The sequence below is a fragment of the Pinus tabuliformis genome, chromosome 1_2, assembly GCF_031772625.1.
Source record: "Pinus tabuliformis cultivar Carrire ecotype Pingquan chromosome 1_2, CPIR1, whole genome shotgun sequence".
Taxonomy (NCBI): domain Eukaryota; kingdom Viridiplantae; phylum Streptophyta; class Pinopsida; order Pinales; family Pinaceae; genus Pinus; species Pinus tabuliformis.
Genome location: NC_142298.1, coordinates 392,841,960 through 392,866,938, shown reverse-complemented (window position 1 = coordinate 392,866,938; position 24,979 = coordinate 392,841,960). Strand labels below are relative to the sequence as shown.

The window sequence follows — 24,979 nt, the reverse complement described above, 5'->3', positions numbered from 1 at the left end:
CTCCAAGACTCATTTAAAATCCTGACGACAAAATCCACCCTAGCTTTGGGGTGAGGCTGGAGGGAAAAAATTTGTTGATCATCCGTGTTTAGAAACACACATGAATCAGCGAGACTAAAAGCCTCCTAGGATAGAAATCATCATCATAAAATAATTTTACCTAGGTTGTTACATATATTTGTCTTACTAGGATCATTTACATTACAAAATGCAGAATGGGTTTACAAAACTCTAGTGTACATATAGTTGATGATGATGAATCTGTGGATCATCTGAGTGCTCAGACATGATGGAATTCTGTGCGCGAAAAAATGTGCAACTATGGGGAAGTTGACATGGAGTGGTTAACATCTGGCTCTACTTGGGGACATGTTACTTCATCAAAGGAATGTGAGAATCCAAAATCTGCACCCAAAGAAAACATAGAATGCCATAAGTAGCGTCCATCCAAATATCATCATATAACATTAAGCAGATGAAAATAGAAGCTCTTCTATCATTAACAATTCTACTAATCATGAAAAGTAAATCTAATCCTAAAACAGAAATGAAAAGTTGAAATGACAAGGTGTAGGGTTAGAAATACAATACAAAGGAGGATGCCTATGGCATCAGATGTGTTCAATATAGTGCATACTGAGCATTTGCCTGCTTTCCAGCAAATTTGTGGGTTGTTTTTCGGATGTGCCATCCGCAATCCTACATATCGAAGGACTCCATCCTATCCAAATATCGAGTTGTTCTCGGCCATCATACGTATCTAACCTCTTCCTTCTTCTCTTTCGCTTTGTACATTTTCTTTCGTTAGGATGTGATGTTGATGATGATGTGGTCGGCACACAACTTCCTTGATCCGAAAAATGCTCATATGAAAAATTTGGAATGTTCAAGACTTCTGTGACCTGCACTTCTCTATTTTCATGAACCTGATCTGTTATGACTGGTGGATCAACCTCGCAAGCATCAACCTGATTCTTATCAATTTCCCTTTTATCCGCGTCACCTTCAAATAGCCACTTTTCAATGGAACAAATGACCTCCTCATTATAAGATGGAGCTTGTTGCAGCAGACAGGGAGGCTTATGATCTGTTGACATTTCCTTGTTTCTTTCATCCTTTGACCCATGCTGAAATTCATGTATCTATATCTTTTCCATTACTTGCAACTTATTCTGAAGAGTGATCTTTTCAATTGTTATGGCATCCATCTAGTTAGAGTGTTCAAACTTCATAGCACTGACTTCCTTGGCACGGTTTTCCTCCATGGACAATAACTTATTCTGAAGACAATCTTTTATTATTTTGTCATTATCTGCTTTTATGATCATCAAGCAATTTTGCATAGAGCTCATTTCTCTATCATGATTAGCTTTCATGGTTTCCATTTCCTTAGCATGTTTTTCTCTCATGACAAGTAAACAATTTTGCATGGAAGTCCTTTCTTTGTCATGATCTTCTTCGATGGCTTCTATCCTATTTTGAAGATTGATCTAGTTAACTTCCATGTTCTGAATCATTTGTGTATAATTGAGTTGTATGTCCTTAATCGTCTGAGGATGTTCATGATCTTCTATAGGCAAATGATATTTCTTACCAACAACATTAATTTGATTGCTCACCCCTTCCATTCTACTATCTATGATTCTTTTGACAACATGGCAAGTAACCTCTTCATGAAGAGCGTTACAAACCCTACAATAAGGCAGAGCCTCATCCACGAGATAGGGAGACTCAAGTGGATTTGGTGGTCTCTGCTTATTAGATGGGCCTTTCTTATGCCAGACATTTTTTATTATTTCTAGGTTGGAAACTTTGTGCTTGGGATCTCTCCATTTGGACCAACCTAGCCTGCATGGCACTCATTTCCTTAGCATGATTAGATATTAACTTTGTTTGATTAAGTTCATGCTTTCAATTTTCTGCATCAATATTTGCATAGGGTCATCATCAGGTTTATTGGATTCTTTCGATTTAATTAGACCCTCATCAAAACCTGAAATTTCAATCTTCCTAGATGCTTTCTTATCCTTTTCAATTTCCTCAGCTAAAACCTGGGCAACCTTATAATCATTAGTTTTAGCTTGCCTCAACTCATAAGAAGTATCAGCATCAAAGGCATCAACATAAAAATCCAAAAGAGACCTGGCAGGAGGTCTATAATCTTGAGGTAATTCTTTAATAATACCATTAAACCTCTTATTAAATTCCTCTATGGTTTCATTTTCTTTCTTCTCTATGACGCTGATAGCTTTAACCAGATGTCTTTCTTCTCTTTTGTCTCCATACTTGTCCTTAAAGGCATTAATAATCGATTGCAATGAATTAAACGAATTATCAGGCTTTTCTATAAACCAATCCAGAGCATCTTCCTCTAAGGAAAGAACAAAGAGGCTCATTTTCACATCTTCATGATTATAGTCAACACCTCTAGCATATTTACCCAACCAAGAGCTAAAAGCTTTTAGATGAGTCGTAGCACTAACCGCATTATTTCCTTGGAAAGAAGGCAACTTGTCAAGGCCATTGTTAGGAAGGTCATTTGGATAACCTTGAATGTTAGCAAAGTTACAAGGGGCGAACAAGTCCATGATGTCTTGCTCAAAGGGAAAAAGAGGGGCCAAATGGATGCTAGAGAGAGAGATCCTTGCGCAAGAAAATCAATAGATCCACAAGAAGCGAGCTTCTAGCAGAAATTCTTGAATAAAATGAAAGAAGTGGAGTCGCCACTTGAACATGAACCTAGCTCCAAGATCCAAAAGGCAAAAACCGAAAGGTTAGTCAGGGAGAAACAACTGGATATCAGGGAGGGCTTCTTGTCTGAGAAATAATGGATGAATAAGTGGAGTCGCCACCCAAACAAGAAACCAACCGAAATGTCCAGGTGCTAAAGGTGCAGATAGAGAAGATGAAAGGATTAGTGAGAGAAAAAAGATAAGGTGATGAAAAGATGAAGAAAGATGATGGCGCCAGAAAATGTGGTGTTGATGGGATAAGAAATGATGAAAGATTGAGAATATAAAGATGATTGTCATAAAGCCAAGGTCCAATAAATTGGTCCCCAGCAACGGCGCCAAAAAATGTTGTGTCGCTTGACAGGCTAATGAATGGTGAAAATGTTGTGAGGACCAAGAACAGAAAAACTCTATCCCCGGCAACAGCGCCAAAAAATGTTGTCGCACAGAATGTCTAGGCACCGCGACAACTACTCAGATCGGGGGCTACAACATTGATCCCCAATCACTCTGTTTGAGTTGTCTCCCAATAGCAGACTAAGGGGGGTAGACTCTATGGAAATGGAAAGAGGAAATATTAGTTGGGAACCAACCAATCTGGGAGACACAGCTAAGCAACCAATACTTGTTTGAGATAATGCAAGATTTTAAGGATTCAAATTAATTTGAGGGAAATGATACCAATACCTTGAGGAGTCAACTATCTTGCCAAGGAAATAAAGTTCAAGTAAAGGATGAGAAACTACTGCTGAATGATTCAATTGCCCCATATGAAAATGCAAAGCTTAAAGCTATGTGAAATGCAGAGACTGGGTTAATTTTAGTTAAATGGGGGCATAAAATTATTTCTAAAATATGTCTTAAATGTTGTTTAACTTAATACTTAGAAAAATGTGAAAACAAATGCTTATATCAACAATGTAAAATGTAAAATATGCACAAGTAATTGTTGAAATGTACAATAGAAATGAAATGTAAAATGCTGGAAATAAAACACTTTAAACTCAGAAATCCATTTGCACGAAGTACTCAATCAAAGATCTTTAGATGCATAAGTAAAATTAGATTTTTCATAAGTAAAACTATATTTGTCCTACTTGTATGAGCATGTAAAAAACAAATGTATTTTAGAAATTGAACTAACTGTTTAAACTCAGATTACATCAATGAAATATCAGTCTAGTAATCTGCTCTTAAATCAAATGTTAATGCCAACAATATATTCTAAACCAGCAGTCCTATAACCATATTCATATTTTTCTATGTTTAACAACAAAAACTTTAAATGACAAAGTGCTAACTAATAATTCAGTAAATTTATGAGTTTCACTATTTCTGATCTAGTGATGTATTTGATCTAAAAACTCAGAAATAAATTACTGAACAACAGTGAAACAATGTTCAAAATTTTTGTTAATTAGCATGCAAAAGCTTCTAAAAATAACTTTTATTTCTGAAATGAACTGTAGTGAAAGATGCAAATTAAATTTGTTGTTAAATTTCAACTAATTGCAAATCTATGTCAATATTAGCCTTGCTTTCAATCAGATAAATGAAATGAGGAAAGCTTAGAAGGTGTGCACCAGTCAGCCCTTAGGGGCTTGAAGACACCTGGAGACAAGTTGCCCATGTCATTGAAAATTCTCCAATGAAAATGCCAAACTCAAAAAAAATTGTGTTAAAATTTTTGTAAAAAAACAATTTTTTAAGGAAATTTTTAGTAGAGGGGAGGCCGAGAGGAAGAAGGGAGGCCAAGAAGGAGGTTGGAGATGGCCAGTGTTAGGCTTCAAGGCCCTAAAAAAAATTTGCCCACGGTCTTCTTGAATTTTGTAGAAATTCCCACTGTAGATCAACAAATTATGCAATATACTAAAGCAAAATACAAGATCTACTTCTACAACAAACTTTGCGGAAGCTTAATTAATTTGAGCACGATCAATTTAGAACACATATAACTGAGAATGAGAAATCAATCACACATGAACACAGAAGAATAGCCTAGGAAAAGCCTCAGCCTAAAACCCCAATCTCTGTATTATCATACAAGTGGAAATATGTTCAAGTTACAAAAAGAATCAGCTCTCAAGTTATCCTGCTCTCTCTGCAATCAAACAATACAGCTCAAAGACTGAGTAGACACAAGATATGCCTTTCCTCAGCCCTCCAAGCCTCCTGTTTCCTTGCGTAGTTTTTCTTGGGATCCAATGATGCCACCTGTGTGAATTGGCCTCATCACAATCACTAACTGAAGAAGTAACTGTGCAATCTCCAAGGAATGAATTCCTTCTGCATGCAAGAGATATTCACAATGGAATATTCCTGCAACTGATAGTACACTATCCATCCATCTGATCTCAACTAGGTCTCTATCTGAACTGACATGCATGAGTTATTTATGAGAGAATATTCAGTTATCTGAAGTGCAACAGTTACATGCATCCATGCATTAACTAACTGAACTCACAATTAATTCAACAAACTGTTTGAATTAGTCTAACTGGACTTGACTCAGTTAACTGAGCCAACTAATTACAACTCAATATTACAACTCAACCTTATCTCATTAACTGATGGATAAATTCATCAATCAATGGGATAACTGTTGCATGTCCCCACATAGACTTCATGTTTGATTTTCTACAACTAATTAACTCAAAATGAATTAATTAATTATTTTACAAACAACTGCTAAGATCAAATTCGAATTTTTACTTCTCTATTTTAGTTCAGGGACTAACTAAAATAGGAAGGTATCCCGAAATGTTATTTATAGCAGTACTAAATTTAGCACTTCTATATTTAGCATTTCTTGTTGCTATTTTCAACACTCCCTCTCAACAAGAAAGGGATTATCAGTAACTCCAATCCTGTCCCTGTGGAACTCGAACTTGCATTTTGACAATGCCTTAGTCAAAATATTTGCATCCTGTTCCTCGGTCGAAACATACAGCAACAACATGATCCTCTTGACCACACAATCTCGAAGATGGTGATACCAGATATCAATGTGCTTGGACCTGTCATGAAAAATTGGATTCTCAGAGAGTTTGATACAACTCTGATTATTGTAGTAGATCACGGTTGGATCCATCCTCTGACCAAACAATCCCACTAGAATCTTCCGCATCCAAATGGCCTCACATGCAGCCTGACTAGCAGCCATGTATTCAGCCTCTGCTGAGCTAAGTGCAACTGACCTCTGTTTCTTGCTGTACCAGGAAACTGCAGTTGAACCAAGGTTGAAGATTCCTCCAGAAGTGCTCTTCCGGTCTGATGGACTCCCTGCCCAATCCGCATCTGTGAAGCCCTGAAGCTTCACTCCCTCTGTCTGTCTGTACCACAATCCGAACTGAGATGTGCCTCTGAGGTATCTTAGCACATGCTTCGCTGCCTTCCAAAATAGCTTGGTAGGTTGAACCATAGCTTGACTCAGCTGGTTCACCGCAAAGCATAAGTCGGGTCATGTGTTCACCAGATACATAAGTGAACCCACCAGCTGCCGATAAACAGTAGCAGCTACTACCTCACCTGAAGTAGCATCCTCCTTCCTCCAGTTCCCAGCTAGAGGAGTCTGCATGGGCTTGCACTTCTCCATGTGAAAGCGCCTGAGTATCTCATTGGCATACTTGCCTTGAGACACAAATACTTCACCATCTTTCTGCCACACCTCCATGCCTAGAAAGTAGTGCATAAGACCCATGTCTTTCATTTCAAACTCTCTTGCAAGGTCCTCCTTGCAAGATTGTATCAGCTGATCATCACCTGTCAAAATCAGATCATCGACATAAAGAACAATGATCAATGGTTTACCTTCTACCATGATGTGGTAAAGGTTCACATCTGCTTCACTCTTGGTGAAGCCCAACTCGGTGAAATAGTTGTCGATCCTGGTGTACCAAGCACGGGGTGCTTACTTCAACCCATACAAAGCCCTCTTGAGTCGGCACACATGCGACTCACGATCGAAGGTCTCGAAACCCTCTGGCTGCTCAATGTACACCTCCTCCTCAATCTTCCCATTGAGGAATGTTGTCTTCACGTCCATCTGATGGATCTTCCAACCCATCTGAGCTGATAGTGCCAACATCGATCTAATACATGAGTACCTTGCTACATGAGCAAAGGTCTCATCGTAGTCGATCCCCTCAACCTGTGAGAAACCCTGGGCAACAAACCTTGCCTTATGTTTCTCAACACTGCCATCAACTGCCTGCTTTACTTTGTAAAGCCATCTGGAACTCACCACTGACTTGCCCTGAGGTCTTGGGACAACATCTCGCACATTGTTCCGAATGATAGAGTCATACTCCTCTACATTGCATCAACCCAGACTGGTTGCTGCACTGCCTCCTAGAATGAAGAAGGTTCGGTATCTACACACTCCCCAACCAGGGCCATGTACCTAGTGTACTGCTCAGGCGACCTCCTCTGTCTGCGCTGAGAAGATGGTTGTCCCACATTCTCCCGCGCATCCAGCATCAACCTGTCAGCTTCCCTTGAGCATTTCCACCCATCTCTGGAAGTCTCAGCATGAGTGGATGTCTCCACTCTTGGATCCTCTGCATGTGGCTGCTCCGCATCAATTTGAGGCTCCTCCTCCTTAGGAACTGAAAGTTCCTCCTCTGCATGCAACTTGAGCTCCCTCTCAAGTGATACTCGCATGGCTTTCTGCTTGTCGAACTTCAGATCCCTGCGTACCATTGTCCTCTGACTGGTAGGCAGGTACACCCAATAGTTGTGGGGTGTATCTGTGTACCCCACAAGTATTACCAACTCAGTTGTTGGATCTAGCTTCTTCCAGGCATATTTGGTCACACGACAGTAAACTGATGATCCAAATATTCGGAAGTGACTCACATCTGGTCGCTTCCTGGAAAAGGCCTCCATAGGTGTCTTCATTCCCAGTATACAGTGCGAGCTTCTGTTCTACAAGTATATTGTTGTATTGCATGCCTCAGGCCACAAATGCAGTGGTAGGCTTTGGTCATGCAACATCGCTCAAGCTGCTCCCACAATCGATCTATTCTTCCTTTCGGCCACCCTATTCTGCTGTGGGTTATGGGGTGCCGTCAATTCCCATTTAATTCCTTCTGCAGCGTAGAAGTCTTTAAACTGTTGGAAAATATACTCTCCACCATTGTCGCTACGCAAGGCTTTTATTTTCTTTCCAGATTCTTTCTCTGCCAAGGCTTTAAACTCACAAAACCTCAAGAAGGTATGATCCTTCTTTTGCATAAAGTAGATCCAGCATCTACGAGAAAAATCATCAATAAAAATAACATAGTACCTTTGTTTAGCGGTGGAGGCTGTAGAGAAAGGTCCACAAACATCTGAGTGAACTCGCTCCAAGATTGCTCCAGCTCTACTATCTCGATCCAGAAAGGAAGATTTCGCATACTTACCCAAGGTACAACCTTTGCATGTATTCGTCTGCTCCAGTTTTCCCTTGGGAAGTCCGGTAGAAATCTGTTGCATGATCTTCAGGGCTCCATGGTGCAAGTGGCCCAGTCTTCTATGCCATAGCTCGCCAACATCTTGGCTCTGCACCATCTCAGCTTTGGAACTCAATGCAGCACAGTCATCTACCTCCAGCTTGTAGAGATTCTTTACTCGAATCCCGATTCGCTTGGTCTGTCCAGTGCCGATATGCCTCAGGAATACCTTTCCTTTACTAAAGACTACATCATAGCCTTTATCTTCTAGCATAGCAATGGACACAAGATTCTTCTTCAGACCTAGTACATACTTTACATCAGTCAAGGTGAGGGGAGCTCCATGCTCCCTCTAAAACACAACCGTACCTTCACCTGAAACACGGTACTTTCCATCATCGCCCATCTCGATCTGCATCTGGAGATCCTTCTCCTCCAAGGTACTGAAAAGATTCTTGTCACCTGACATGTGGAATGAAGCTCCACTGTCCAGGTACCACACACATCCCACCATGGATGAAACCATGCATGCGATAAGAGAGAAATCCAACTCAAACAGTGAAACCAATGCCTCACCATTAGATCCCTTCTTGGATTTCTTCTATGGACAATTCGTAGCATAATGGCCCACTTCATGACAATGAAAGCATCACACTTTCGATTTGTCAAACTTCTTCCCACCATGGGAAGAACCGGATTTGGGATGGGACGCCTTCCCTTTCCCTTTCCTCGCCTTACTCGCTAAGGCTAGATTTTCCTCATCATCTTGCTTTGATGAGGATCCATCTCTGATGCTTCTTCTTATCTCCTCCTGCATCAGATCCGACCAAAGTCGTTCCCAATCTGGCAGTTTTTCTCTTCCATTAATCGAGTCTTGGTAGTTATGCCAACTCTTAGGAAGACCAAGGAGTGCAAGACTCACCATGTCATCATCAGCAGTCGTGATCCCTACACTTCCAAGCTCATCCCTGCAGGTGGTGAGCTTGTTCAGATATGTAGAGATCGTGTCGCCCTTTTCACACTTGATTTTCTGAAGCTTGTCTTTTAGCGCCAGCTTCCTCTGATCGTTGTTGTTCTGATATAGATCTTTCAATGTTTTCCACATCAAAAACGGTGTCTCCTTCCCATGGAGGCTCGAGACTATGTGGTCTTGAACTCCCTCCAGGAGGATTCTCCTTGCTCTAGCCACACATTTCTTCCATTCCGCCAATTTTGTAGCATCAGTCGGCTTGGGGACTTCTTGATCAATGAAGTCCTTTAGACCGTTATCCTTTAATACTTCTTCCATGCGATCCTTTCAGGCTATATAATTCAAGCTGCCATCAAGGGCATACTCTAGTCTTAAACCGTTGAACGCCATTGGTGAAATTGAGATGTGATAAGAACTCGATTTCTATATTCAGGAACTTGAAACTTTGAACTTCTCCCTTCTTGTATATTGCTCTTTGCTTTGATCACCTTTGCTCTGATACCATGTAGAAATTCCCACTATAGATCAACAGATTATGCAATATGCTAAAGAAAAATACAAGATCTACTTCTATAACAAAATTTGCGGAAGCGTAATCAATTTGAGCATGATCAATTTAGAACACATATAACTGAGAATGAGAAATCAATCACACATGAAGACAGAAGAATAACCCGGGGAAAGCCTCAGCCTAAAACCTCAATCTCTGTATTATCATACAAGTGGAAATATGTTCAAGTTACAAAAAGAATCAGCTCTCAAGCTATCCTGCTCTCTCTGCAATCAAATAATACAGCTCAGGGACTGAGTAGACACAAGATATGCCTTTCCTCAACCCTCCAAGCCCCCTATTTCCTTGCGCAGTTTTCTTGGGGTCCAATGATGCCACCTGTGTGAATTGGCCTCATCACACTCACTAAACTGAAGAAGTAACTGCGCAATCTCCAAGGAATGAATTCCTTCTGCATGCAAGAGATATTCATAATGGAATATTCTTGCAACTGATAGTACACTGTCCCTCCATTTGATCTCAACTGGGTCTCTGTCTGAACTGACATGCATGAGTTATTTATGAGAGAATATTCAGTTATCTGAAGTGCAGCAGTTACATGCATGCATGCATTAACTAACTGAACTCACAATTAATTCAACAAATTGTTTGAATTAATCTAACTAGACTTGACTCAGTTAATTGAGCCAACTAATTACAACTCATCCTTATCTCTTTAACTGATGGATAAATTCCTCAATCAATGGAATCACTGTTGCATGTCCCCACATAGACTTCATGTTTGATTTTCTACAGCTAATTAACTCAAGATGAATTAATTAATTATTTTACAAACAACTGCTAAGATCAAATTCGAATTTTTACTTCTCTATTTTAGTTCAGGGACTAACTAAAATAGGAAGGTATCCCGAAATGTTATTTATAGCAGTACTAAATTTAACACTTCTATATTTAGCATTTCTTGTTGCTATTTTCAATAAGTTTTCTCTTTAACCTGCAAACAAATGGGGATGCCCTTCGAGGCCTAGATTTATCTCCGGAATCCACAAAATTTGGCTGCAATCTTCAGGTTTGTTCCTGCACAAACAAAAGATAGCAAACCCTAAAACATGTATATACAAAAATATGAAATACCCAAAACCCCAATGAATTTAGAAATTTGATATTTACAAATCTATAATAATATTCTATAGATCTAGCAGATTTGTAGATCAAAGCCCTTTATTAGCCAGATTTAAACAAATTTTGCACAAATTTAGAAATAAATTAGAAATTTTAAAGAGGCACAAGCCCAAGAAAAACCCTGCAAATAAAATGTTTTGTAAAATGACTTCAGAAATTAAAAACAATGGGCTCTTTCGATTCTGTAATCTAAGAGTCGGCTGATCCAGCTGAGGATTTCCCCAAACAACCTAATCCTAAATGATAAATTCTCCACACTTAAATCTTATTGTTAAATTAATAGAGATTCAAAATTATCATAATATCATCAAGAAATAGAGATACTTGCTACTTCTATCTAATCAAAATGATAATTTAAAACCCTAGAAATCTGTGCAAGATACTTGTGCCCAGATCAATCCTCAAAGGCTATTAACCAACAAATGCAAATAAAAGTAGCAGAGTATTAAGAACAATATTACCAGATAAATTTGAAATAGGAACACCACGGTTTGAAACCCCAAAGTCTTTGCGTTTTATTAACCAAAAAAGTTACAAGAGTTTTCTTTGAGCAAGTACATGATTCAAAAATCAAATCCAAATAAAGAAGAGAGACCTCTAATTTGTAGAAAAATTCTCTAACGGCTAGTTGGCTTGATCCCTGTCAAGGCAATCTCAACCGTTGATGAAGATCAAATGATCTTTTAATCATCACCGTTGAAATAAAGTTACTTTATGACTATGTTGCCAGGAAATGTGGGTGCGGGGACGGGGACGGGGACGGGGACGACATTTTTGGAAACAGGGTGCTTGGGTTCGTCGGGTAATATAATAATATTAAATTTTAATAATTAAATTTTATAAATTATAAATTTATAATTAATAATATATATGAATTTGTATATTTTTTCAACTTTAAACAAGAAAACTTTGAGAATGTTGTGAGAAATTGGCAGATTTTGATACTTAATTTAGCCATTGTCCAAAATAGCCCTTCGCCATTTAACAGCATCAGCTGATTATAGCTTATGGCTGGTCTTAATCCTACTTTCTATTTGACCGAAAATGTCTGAACCTATATGTGTGCATTTACAGTTTATAATTTGATGGTTATTTGGCTCGGGAATGAATGTTTCATTCCAAATTGATTTACAATAATCTGCAGGCTCAAATTACAGAGTAAGAGGTCTCTTTTCCAGTTATGGTTTCGATGCCATATATTCTATGTTCTTGACATAAGTGACATATTTAGCTTTTAAATTGAGTTGTTACAATTGAATGTCCATCTGTATAGAGAAGGGAATTATTTATTATATGTTTTGCCAGCTCAATGTTACGTGTCGATGGAAAACATTGCAATTAAACTTGCTAATATGCTCCAAGGAGCCTTACAAATTAGATGGTGGCTACGTTCCGTTCCACAAAGCTCATCGTTGGAACAGAGAACACGGGTCTACAGGCCTGGATTTTTGGTTTTAAGTAATCACGAACACCTATGGCATTAGGGATATTGCAGTAGTGACTGCTAGTGGGCAATTGCGATCCACTTACAATGAAAGTGTAATGCAGCTTAATGTAGTTGAGCCCCTGTGGGTGTTCACTATTCAAATGTTTAATATAAATTATAATGCACCTATATTTTTCACACGCGGGTCTTGTGAAACTTTTTCATGGAATAATAAAATTGAAAACAAAAACTTGTAAATACCACTGCCGTTGAAGCTGCTCTGTCCACTGCTGCTGAAGCTGCCCACTGCCCACTGCTGCTAAAGTTGCCCACTGCCTCCGGAAATCGTAAACAGGGACGGCTCAAGCCTCAACCAAATGGAAAAAACTTAAAAGTTAAATGAAATCAGTAATCAGTGATCACCGTGTTTTTTCTTCCGGTATGTCGCGGTGCTCTGCCGCCAAGAATAATCACATATCACGGTATCAGTCTATCAAATATTTGCTTGTGTAAAGAGTTAAAGTCTTAAAGATTTAGGGTTTTTTAAGTTTTTTTACCTTTGTTATAAGTTATTTTTTAAATTTCAATAAAAAAAATTATTTGAAAATTAAATTTTTAATATAGTTTTTTTTATGAAGAACCCAAAGAACCCAACCCGAAGAACCCAAAGAACCCAACCCTAAGAACCCAAGAACCCAAGCACCCGAAGAACCCAAGAACCCGTTAAAGGAAAAGAACCCAATTTTTTTTTGAAGAACCCGGTTCTTCTGGGTTCATCTGGGAAGAACCCGTACCCGAATCCGGTACTTGGGTGCGGGAACCCGGGACGGGTTCGAGAACCCCACCCCTGGGTGCGGGTACCCGTGCAACACAGCTTTATGAGGAAACTCAAATTTCACTTTTAATTAATTCAAAATTGATTATTTTGAGTTAATTACCGCAAAAAGTTGACTTTGACTTAACTACTAAGGCTCAAGGATTCAAAATATCTTGAAATTTTCAATATTACCTTGGTCGGGGACCTCCAAAAATTAAAACCTTTAAAACCCATGAATTTTAAATGTTGGAGAATTTAATTTTTCCTAGGACCTAGATTAATTAAATTTCTGGTTTCAGCATTTTAATTTATTTTAGCCAAAATTTTAATTAATTGGCTCATGAGGGGATTATTAATTTTTCCAACCCTCTAATATTTAGCCATGGTGTCTAATTATGAAGGACCATGTACTAAATATATTTTACATGGAATATTACATTTCTAACCCATGAGGGGGAACACCCGTTCGTTATAGACCCTCAACATTTACTCATTTCTGCGACACAAAATATGATCTAGGAGACTAAGTGACTTGTAATAAAATAATTTAACCAAATAGTTAGAATTATTCTCAAATCACTTTTACAAAGACTCGATAAATAACACTAGGACTCATTTAAAATCCCGATGACAAAATCCACCCTAGCTTTGGGGTGAGGTTGGAAGGAAAAACTCTGCCAATCATCTGTTTTTAAAAACACACATGAATCGGTGAAACTAAAAACCTCCTAAGATAGAAATCATCATCAGAAAATAAATTTACCTAGGTTGTTAAATATATTTGTCTTACTAGGATCATTTACATTACAAAATGCAGAATGGGTTTACAAAACTCCAATGTACATATAGTTGATGATGATGAATCTGTGGATCATCTGAGTGCACGGATATGATGGAATTCCATGCATGAAAAAATGCACAACTATAGGGTAGTTGACATGGAGTAGTCAACACTTTCCAAAACTTGTCTACAAAAGAATTACTCAAATCCAAGATATCCCAAATGATTTGTTTCCCTTCCTTTTAAAGATTTGATGGATCCCTGTCCAACCTTCTACAAGCACTTTATTTTATTATTTTATTTCAATTCTAGAAGATTCTCCCCTTTACTTTATTTAAGTGACTTTTAATTTATTTTATTTAAGTCATTTTTCTCCTTCTAGCCTTTTTCTCTAATTAAGCACTTTTCCCTTCTCTTATTTAATTAAGTGACTAATTAAAGTCAATTTTAATCCTAGGAAATGATTAATTGGCCACCATGTCATGTCCCCATTTTTATTCTTCTTCATAGTATAACCAGGGTGGATTTCCAGGACAAGGGATGGCCAGGTCAGTGGAGCAGGTTTATGTCATATGGGGTCCCGATGGAGTTTTGAGGAGTTTTTATGGGATTTGATGACATTCTCTTGGGATATTCCATCATCAGCATAGTTTCCCTTACGTTCCATTGCATTCCGACAACTTTCAAAAATTAGCATTATTATTGGGCATAACTTAATTAATTATGCTCGATGTGGCATTCCAGGGAGATTAATTGATGGAACACCTTAGTGTAATAGTTCGTTGGAACAGGAACGATGAGATATACATGATGGGATTTTTGGATGTGAGTTTCAGTGACTTGAGGAGACATGGTGGCCAATTTACCATTTTCCCGTATTAAAAGGAATATTTTAATTAAAATAAAAGAGGGAAAAGTGTTCCATGATTAAAATAATAGGTTCTAGAGGGGTCCATCAAATCTATAAAAGAGGAGGAGGCCATTGGAGGACATATTGGATTTGTGTATTGTTTTTGTATGAGAGGCTAAGAACCTAGTTCTCTACTCCAGTAGTAGTCCTAGGACGGAAACCCTCGGGTGATTCAGTGAGAGTGGGCGAGCACCCATCTCTTCCCTTGGTGAATCCATTCAGGTTTCACAGGTTTCAATGTATTGTTTTTTTCAATTTGTTTTGGAGGCCAATTTTGGAATTATTGTAGATCTATTTGAGGCCATTTTATCTCAGCTATATGGGTTGTATTTTCATGTAAACCCCAGTTCTTCTAATACAATAAAGTTGAGAATTCCCTGTTCATTGTGTTCTGAGATTGTAATGCTTTATTTGCTTATTTTTACATGGCAATCTTCTGTTAAATGTATGATAAATTTTATGTGAAGAGCTTGTTCCATTTTTTTCTCATTTGGGGCATTACACCCATGCTTCCTCCAGCTACTGGAAGTCAGTTTTCACCATCTCACCCTGTAGATCTCTTCATTTCAATTCCAATGAGCTATTACAATAAGTTATTTATCCAAATAATATACCTCAAATGAGACTTTTAGCGAATTTAATTAAAATACGTTAATAATACCCCTGTTTTATGGGAATCGTCGGAATGCAACGAAACCAAGAATGAACTGTGCAGAACTGAACCTGATGATGAAATATAGTGAGGGAACCTCGTTGCACCCATTAAACTCCTCTAAAAATCCTATGGGCCCACTGATGATGTAATCCTGCTCCTATGATCTAGTTGTCACACATCTTGGAAATCTATCCTAACTGCATCATAAAGGAAACTGAAAATGGGGACATCACATGGAAGAGTAACTTGATTAGACATCTGAAATAATGAGACAACTCCTCTCCTTCAATATTGTGGCCAAAATATTGTTCTAATAAAAAAGGGAATTCTTTCTTATTAGGTATGATCTTAGTAATGATTGAAGACTATCAAATTTTTAGTGGAAATGCAAAATTATGTCTTAGATGAATTTGTTGTGTGAAGAAGAGGAGAAATCATCATCTGATTTGCATGTAAACGAGGCCCACTTTTCCACCCTTTATACTATTCTATTCCTCCTTGTCTAAGTCAATGTAGCTCTATCATGTACATCACCACCTATAAGTTGCAATACAGAGTATTAAAGTTGTCTTTCTCCAAGATTCATTTAGGGCTTAATTTTGCACTCAAGTTGGCCTAAAAGTTTACTTAAATCTCCACTCATTTATAAATGTATGTTGTTCTTAGCAAGGTTACTTGGGAGCGGGAGCGAAAATGGGGAGCGGGAGTGAGAGAGAGAGCGACATTTTCAGAAGCCCCCGTTAGGGAGCGAATCAGCGAGCGAATTTTTATATAATTTTTTTTATATATATTTTGATGCATATATGTCAACAAAAGCATATAGAATGATGAATTAGATATAAAAAACCATAAAAACATAGATTGAACCATATAACATCAATCATCTAGAAGTTATAATATTCATCAAACACGTCCACAAGTTAGTAACATACAACATATTAAGTCTCATGATTCATCAATCTTAAAGTTTCAAGCTTTCAAAATTCAATATATAACATTTATCATCATTGATCACCAAAGTTGTACTTGTAAGCTAAGTGTAACCATTACAACAAAGAATATCTTACATGAAATGAAATTTTATAAAAAGAAATGAAATAAAACAACTTTTAACTTTCACGAAGCATCATATTCATAATTCATTACCAATGAGTTATAATTGCCAACTTCAAACTTCAAACTTAAATTGTCATATATTGTTTAGAAAAATAATAAATATGAAAGAGTCAACAATTATAAAAACTACTAGAAACTAGAAAAGACAAGTTATTATCTATTGCTAATGCTTGGGCCTCTTTCCGCCACGATAAATGTCTAATTTTTTAGTCTTGTTGGAAAATTAGGGTCTTTGTCATTAGTATCACCCTCTAACATTAATATCCAGAGGTATATTTTTTCATTACCTCTAGATATGTATAGGGATCTTTGTCATTAATATCACCCTCTAAGCATTAACATAAAATAGAAAAAACATAGCATGTGAAGTCAAGATTTTGTCTGAGTGATGGGTACATTTTTAGTAGGGTCATGATAAAGGAGTTCGGCAACCAATGTCATTAACATCAAGGTAAATAGAGGGATTGGTGCTCTTGATTAAATACGAGTTCCATATCCTAATACATGACATAATCGAATTGAAACATTGCAATCCCCCCAATCCTGAAATCCTGAAAAGTTGATAGCTCTGTTGCATTTTGAATGAAATCTAAAATTCTACTTTCTCCATATGAAATCCAATGAGGTCAGAACCACTCTCAAACATCCTGAGTCATTTCATGGTAATGTTAAAAATTTAAGGAGAATGTCATGTTTACTTTAAGAATTTAACATTACCATGAATCACATATCAATACTAGGGCCATAGGCTTTATAAGTACGCTGCCCCACTCAAAAATTATTGTTTCTTTAAAAAAAAATTGCATTTGAAATGTTTGTGCAAAAAATTTTTTGCAAAAAAGGCTAGGTAGCGAAAATTTCGCTCTTGGGGTTGCTCCCGAAATTTTCTCCCGTGGTTGGCACTTAATAATGAGATCTCCAACTTGGCTTTATGTGCATGGATGATGTATGATTTCCCACCCTTTAACAGGTGTTATTGATTTACTCTATGCATGGAGATTACGTCCGTCATTTACGTGTAGGGCTTCCAAAAACCACAATACATCAAGGGGTAATATTTCCAATTCCACTTCATCAATAGAATCAACACTCGCAATAAATTTAATCTTACACTATTTTGTTACATTGACCTTTCCATCCTAATTTTTTCATAAGGATATGTGCTAGGATGATTGTGAACTTCCAATCCAAGTTTGCTGACAAAATCCATGGCTATAATATTAGCCTATGGACCATAGTCAAATATGGTATTTATCTTGGTCTTCTCAACCTAAACCTTGATGTGGAAGAGTTTGGTCATTTCCTTCTCTTCCTAGTGTTGAAGGCTACTTAGATTCACATCCTTTTACATTGGTGTGTAGAAAGTCTTGTCAGCCACATTGGAGCTACATTCAACCTAATTGCTTGAATCTCTGACTAGAAGATTCCTTTTCTTTGCATCCTTATAGTAATTTTCATCATAGTCCATATGATGAAAATTACTAAAGACTTGAAAGATGAACTCAAAATATCACTATAAAGATGCAAAGAAAAGGAATCTCCTAGCCAAAGATTCAAGCAATTAGGTTGAATGAAGCTCCAATGTGGATGACAAGATTTTCTACACACCAATATAAAAGGATGTGAATATGAGTAGCCTTCAACACTAGGAAGAGAAGGATATGACCAAACTCTTTCACATCAAAATTTAGGTTAAGAAAACCAAAAAAATTACCATATTTAACTATGGTCCATAGGTTAATATTATAGCCATGGATTTTGTCAGGAAACTTGGATGGGAGGTTCTCCATTTTTATGAAAAAAATTAGGATGAAAAGGTCAATGTAACAAAATAGTGTACATTAAATTTATTGCGATTGTTGATTCTATTGATGAAGTGGAATTGGAAATATTACCCCTTGATGTATTTGAAGTGGTGTTTGGAAGCCCTACACGTATATGACGGATGTAATTCCATGCATAGAGTAAATCAATAACCCCTGTTAAAGGGTGGGAAATCATACATCACCAATGCACATAAAGCCAAGTCGGAGATCTCGTTATTAAGTGCCAACCATGGAAAGAAGTTGGAGATCTCCCGGAATTCGCTCTCTTAATATATTAATGATCTATAATGGAAACTCTGTTTACAGTAGCTCTCCTAACCATGGCCGCAATACTTTTTCTTTCATCTGACACTAACACACACGATTTCAGTATATGCTGGAAAGCATCCTCGCAAAACTGTTCCTGACATTCACAGATCCCATACGTGATAGCCTACAAATCTGATTGTTTGCAAGATTTATTTAAGATTTTAAAAGCTTCAAAGATTTTGTTGCCTTTTATGTCTGTCTATGTAACATGCTTACACTATATATTGCAAAACTGGTTGAGTTTTCTGCCCTAGTCTCCAATTAAAATGTTGTATCTCATCTTATGAATTATTTTTATTTGCAGTCAAAGTTCCCAACTTTGAATAGGATCGACCAAGCATTAGCAGAACTGCCAGAATTCCAGGCTGCTGTGCCTGAGAGACAACCTGATGCAAAAGCATGATTTGACATAGTTTTCCAGTATAAACTTGAGAATTACAACTCTATATTTGCATAAGTTTTATCATATTTCATATTTCCCTCCAAGCATTAATACTCTTAGTCGTTTGAGAGGGATTCTTATATGACATATTGATTTCTATTAATCTTGAAATTAATAATAGCAGTAATTTATTTAATTGATAGCGGGGACTGTCAACTAAAATAGTGCTAAAGCGGAACAGAAATTTCTTGGACTTTGGATACTTAAAGGAAGAATGGAACTGAAACTACCAATTTCATTGTCTCAGAAATTGGGAAATGTGGGATTCTGTAAACAAAGTGCTATGGTTAATAAGAAACGATTCCTATTATATATAATTGCTAGCTTTTCACTGGTTTCTTTTGTCTTTTACAATTTATCATAGTTTTCTATTAGATATTGCTTGATTTTTGGGTGGCTTAAGAGGTTTTTGTATTGGGAAACTAAAAGTTACATGGCTTTAGAATGTTGGAGAGACGTCCTCACAATCACAGGAGGACATTACATTAAGAGAATTTATTTTATATCCGGTCAAAATTATAATTAATCAAGACTATATTTTATCAACATCCTATCTTAAGCCTAAGATAAATTGGTGTTGTAACATCTCAAAGATTTTTAAATGTGTGCTTCCAAGGGATGTGCTCAGCCATCATTCATTCTGCCAGCAGAACCAAAATTAGTAAACTCCAACAATTTTGGAAAATGTCAAGTTTGGCTCCAAGAATGCAAGGGAAATGAATCTTAAGATAAACTGAAATATGTGAATGCCAATCGTTGTTATATATATATATAGACAGAACAAGATGGAAGACATATTCGTGCAAAGAAATACTCGGTTAAAAATGAGCAAAGACGATAATGGAAAATGATAAAGCTGCAAGCTTTCCAAAAAAGTAAACCAGCTGTATATAATTACTTACACGACTTAGCTCGAATATAGAATATACTGCATGTCGAATATTGGCACACATGCTTTAGTGTTTAAACCACTTGCCATCGGTCGCAAATAACCATAAATCCAACTGCTGAAGGACCCAAATATATTACACCATATAACTTCATGGAGTGAGCAAAAAGCGAAGTTCATTGGGGATGTGTCTCAGTAAAATCAGTTTTTCAAGTGAATAATTTTCCGAATGGTGTCAATAGATAAAGTAATATAACTTTTACACATTCCTTCCATAAATTCGTATAAGTTTAGCTTTCAAGGTTAAGATCAAGTTATATGTTAGACTTGATTTACACTGTTTTGGGAGATATTTGGCTTTTGATTTTTTGGCTCTAACATTTTCATTTTGGGAGTTCTAATTTCTCATATATTTTGCTCTTCAGTTCTGGAATACCCTAATTATATTGATGTATTTTTTTATTTTTTTTTATAAGTGATATATAATCAGAATTGGACTACTACTTTGTGGTCAATATTCTCGTGAAAGTTCAAATAAAATAGGATTTGTCATATCTTGTTTTTCATTTTTCTTCTTTTTTAAGTTGATGGCATCCAAGGATCAAATGTGACTCTATATTTATTGGGCATCCAAATTCTCACTTTAGCTTGGCAAGTCTATACCAATGGCCTTGAAAAATCTATATCGAGGTTTTGTTGACCCAAGGCAAGATGTAGATTAACATCTTTGTAAATCCAATCTGAGCTCAAGATAAGAGTCTAATGGGCTTAGAAAACTAGGGAATATTAACAACAATTATTTCAACTTGGTTGGACTTAAAACAAAAATCCTTAATAGAAGTTATTGTTGAAGTGCAAATAATTCATTTTTCACTTAGTTTAACTGCAAGTGTAAAGTAGTCCCTACTCTCATTGTCATTTTTTCAAGTAACTAGTGAATAGGAAAATAACTTTGTTTTGCATTATATTTAAGTGAATTAATAACCATTTTCTTAGATAATTGTTGAATTATGACATTTCACCAACTTTTCTAACTATGAAATGCTTCATTAATAGAAACATTTTTACAACAATGACAAATATATTCATATCATAACAACTAAAATATAGTGACTCTCTAATATTTACCTCAAGAACAAATTTAGGCTTATAATCCATTTGACTTGGTCCACAACAATGATAATTTATATAATATTAACAAAAACCATAATACATCAATAAATTGCTTGCATGTCACACTTGCTTCATTAGAAGTATACCTCTTCTTATGGCACCAAGAAACCTATTGTTTACCTCTTCATCAGCAATAGGTAGAATCTTGTTTGATCTTTCCATATACCACTTTGGATTAAGGACATACGTAGCCATGTGAAGAGAGGTTTGGGTTTGTTCCATTTATTCTCTACTAACTTATGGATTTCTTAGAAGAACTCCGAGGAGGGGTTCCTCTAATGAATGATGTGCTTTACCTTACCCATCATGCTATACATATAGTCATATATTTCCCCAAGAGTAGAAGGATTTAAATATGTGTACTAAGTCATCTTCCTTTGAGGTGGTTTAGACCCAATCCATGCATTTCACTCTTGGCGAACAATAGTGGCTTGTAAGGATGCATGTACCTCAACCATATTCTCAAGGATAATAAAGTGTGTGGCATATCTTTATTTTGTAGATTTTAAAAATTGATCCTTTGAATTGATCCTATAATTTTTAATGAAGTATGGTTGTTGCAAATGAACATTTGTTACTCTCTTGTATTTTGTTAAGGGCATGCATGCAACAAGGAATCCAAAATATATGCCTATATTGAATTTGGACCATCAATTTAGCTACACTACAAAAAAGCACTAAATTTGTTATCAAATAAACCACATTTGAGGGACCAACCTTATCGATTGTGACTTTCAACACTTTAAACATGAAATAACATCCTTAAATTCTCTAATGCAATCAATTTCCCTTTAAAAGTAAGGCACTTTTTGATATGTGAAAATGATATTCAATAAAAGTATTTGTTGAATGTCTATCTAACCATCCATCATTATTGAACAACTGGAATGAATTCAAGATTGTTTGAGGTCCTTCATAAGCCCTTGCATTTTTTTCACCCCTTCCTAATTATCTAAATATCCTAACAACCCCTTTATTTAAAAGTGATGTTCTCATTTTTTGTAACCTGGGGGTATGTACATTGTCCTCACATCTAGGATTATTTTCATTGTTTCTTTATAATATGGAAAATAGGTGTCATTATGAAATTTCATTTACTATTAAAAAAATATGTTTTAATATCATCTACACCATCCCTATGAACCATGTTATACATTTTCGAATTCACTTCACTTACATCAAGCCTTCACTTAGTAGTAGAGCCCCCTTAAATAGACACATATTGGTTGTGGTTTTACTCGTTGTTTGAAGAACCATGATTAGATTTGAAGGGATCTCCATGTCTAGATTCCTTATCAAGGGATGAAATACTATTATTAATATTGGCTTCAATAATTCTCAAAGCACTTGTGAAGCTTGGTCATCTTCATCCTTTCTTTGAAGTTGCATGTTCAAGCCTTCACTCATAATTAGGGTATGGTCAAAATATGATCCCATACTCTAGTGTAGCTACCCTTAAACGCATGGTGTCATAGTGTCCATTCCAAATCCTTGCAATTCTCATTGTCCTTCCTCTTGTTTTGTGTTACCTTCTTCATGAACTTTGGTAAGTGTTTCTTGGGGTTGTTTCATTTTGATATCGAGTGAATAATGTTGTCTTTGACTCATGTACTTGAGATTATGGGGCATCTCACTTGGATGTCACCATGAACTTGAGATTGTGCCAATCGCATTTCAATATCATCATGTTGACTACCCAACCCTTTATCCTTATAATTGAAAAGGAAAACCATAGCACTCAAAATAGAAATAATAAGGAAATTAAAGTTATAAATTATTTGAAATTTCAAAGATTGTTCTTAAGTTAGTACAATTTTGAATTTTGTTAGAGAATGCAATCAAATCGCTAATACTATTTTTTTTAACATTTATGATTCATACTTTGTTAAAATTTAAAATTCACATTTTAGATATCTTAAGCATATGAACAAAGTTTGCATTTCAAACATATATATACTTGAAAAAAATTCTTTAAGATAATGAGTATTCTTAGTTCCTATCAAATTATTTTACAAAATGAAAAAATGAGCATTGAATATATAAATATGTTGTTGAAGAATGTTTTAAGCATGTTTAATATCTACTTTTAAGTTTCAAGCAATACTAATATTACTTACTAATAAATTCTAATTTGTTAATCCTTATGATGTCATTAACCCATTGATTATCAAATGTTAATTATAATGATGGTAATGATGGTACCAATAGTATACTCAAATCATTTGTATGGTCAAGAGGGGACAATTGTGGATCATTTTTCCATTGTTTATTTAACAAAGAATATAATTTTATATTTTATATTCATTAGGGTAGTCAACTTTAAAACTCCTAGACACTTGAAATTTTCAATTTATCGTATAATATGTTTAATTCCAATTTGAAAATGTGTTTTATCACTCTTGAAAGAAGATATTCATATTGTTTGCATTGTAGACATCGTAAGTACTACACACTAATGTTACTCATTACTACAAGTATGGACAAAAATGATGAAAAATGAAACTTGAAACCATGACCATAAAGAAGGTATGTTGCAAAGTAGTTTATAACTATCACTAAAGTGTTGACTTACTATAAATATGGACAAAAATGATGAAAAATGAAACTTGAAACCATGACCATAAAGAAGGTATGTTGCACAGTAGTTTATACCTATCACTGAAGTGTTGACTTATTCAACTAGAATTCATTATAAATACTAAATACTAAAGACATAAAATTTTAAAAGGTAAAACATGGAAATATATACTATTGTAAGTATCTTAAGGTTAAACATGGAAATATATACTATTGTAAGTATTTTTAGATTCTATTATTTTGGGTTATGATTCATGACTTAATTCATATTCAAATTATTATATTTTTTTCCTATAGAAAATAACTCGGTAGTGAAGTCCATCTAGTAAATATAGTTCACCTTACTCTCTAGCCCGAAAGTGAGAGTGAGTGTCTTGGTACCTTTCTAGTGTCACAAATATATATACAAACCAACTTGATCACATGTGCATACCCTACCATTCTTAGGAATTGAATGAGTGACCTAAAAATAAAATGTCCATGTTCTTAACCATTGGGCCCTCTCAAGTTGTGCAATTCAAATTAATATATGATTAATTGTATAATTTATAAGTGTTGAGCTCACTGATATAATTAGTAGTCAAGGTTTTCAATTCATGTTAAATCCTAATCACATAAGAGTTAACAAGAAATGAGCATGAGTGAACTTAGAACTACAATGGACATTGAGCATATTAGTAATGGAATTAGAACTATAATGGAGTGTAGACACACCACCAACTACAAATAATTACAAATAGAGAACATCACATTAACAACCATTTATTAGTTTAGGATTCTAGACAAATGAGAAGAACTAGATTGAAGAATCAAAGAATAGTGGAACATAAAGTTGATTCATTAGAAATTTAGAAGATAGAGCAATGGGTGTTTAGCTTTCAAATTAAAAGATGAGCAATGCAGAACAATTCTAAAATATCCCCATATAATAACTCATACTATCTTACTTTTATTAGAAATCTCACAAGAACAAAACTTCAAAAGAGTATAACTAATAATGTGAAATATCCCTAGTGTGATTCAATAAGGACCCGTCTCACAAGAACTTAACTAGTAATACTAATAGTAATCATAAATATACTGGAAATAGAAATTCCGATCAACAAGAATAGTATCAGAACAAAAAATTTCCAAACTACTGTACTTAGATTTAAGATACAATTTTAAATTAAGAAATGCAAGGGACGTTATGATATGAAAAACCTAGAAAAGGAAGACAAAGGATGATGAT

At 35.8% G+C, this 24,979-nt stretch overlaps 1 protein-coding gene across 1 annotated transcript in view; it reads left to right on the top strand.

Moving 5' to 3' along the window:
- LOC149206019 (glutathione S-transferase zeta class-like) overlaps nucleotides 1-19,426 on the top strand; it is a 301,939-nt gene extending 282,513 nt beyond the window's left edge. Inside the window, exon 11 of the mRNA XM_089395259.1 lies at nucleotides 18,972-19,426. Coding sequence (XP_089251385.1) covers nucleotides 18,972-19,070 — 99 coding nt within the window. The 3' untranslated portion in view covers nucleotides 19,071-19,426. The remainder of the gene's footprint in view (nucleotides 1-18,971) is intronic.
- The last annotated feature ends 5,553 nt before the right edge of the window (nucleotides 19,427-24,979 follow it).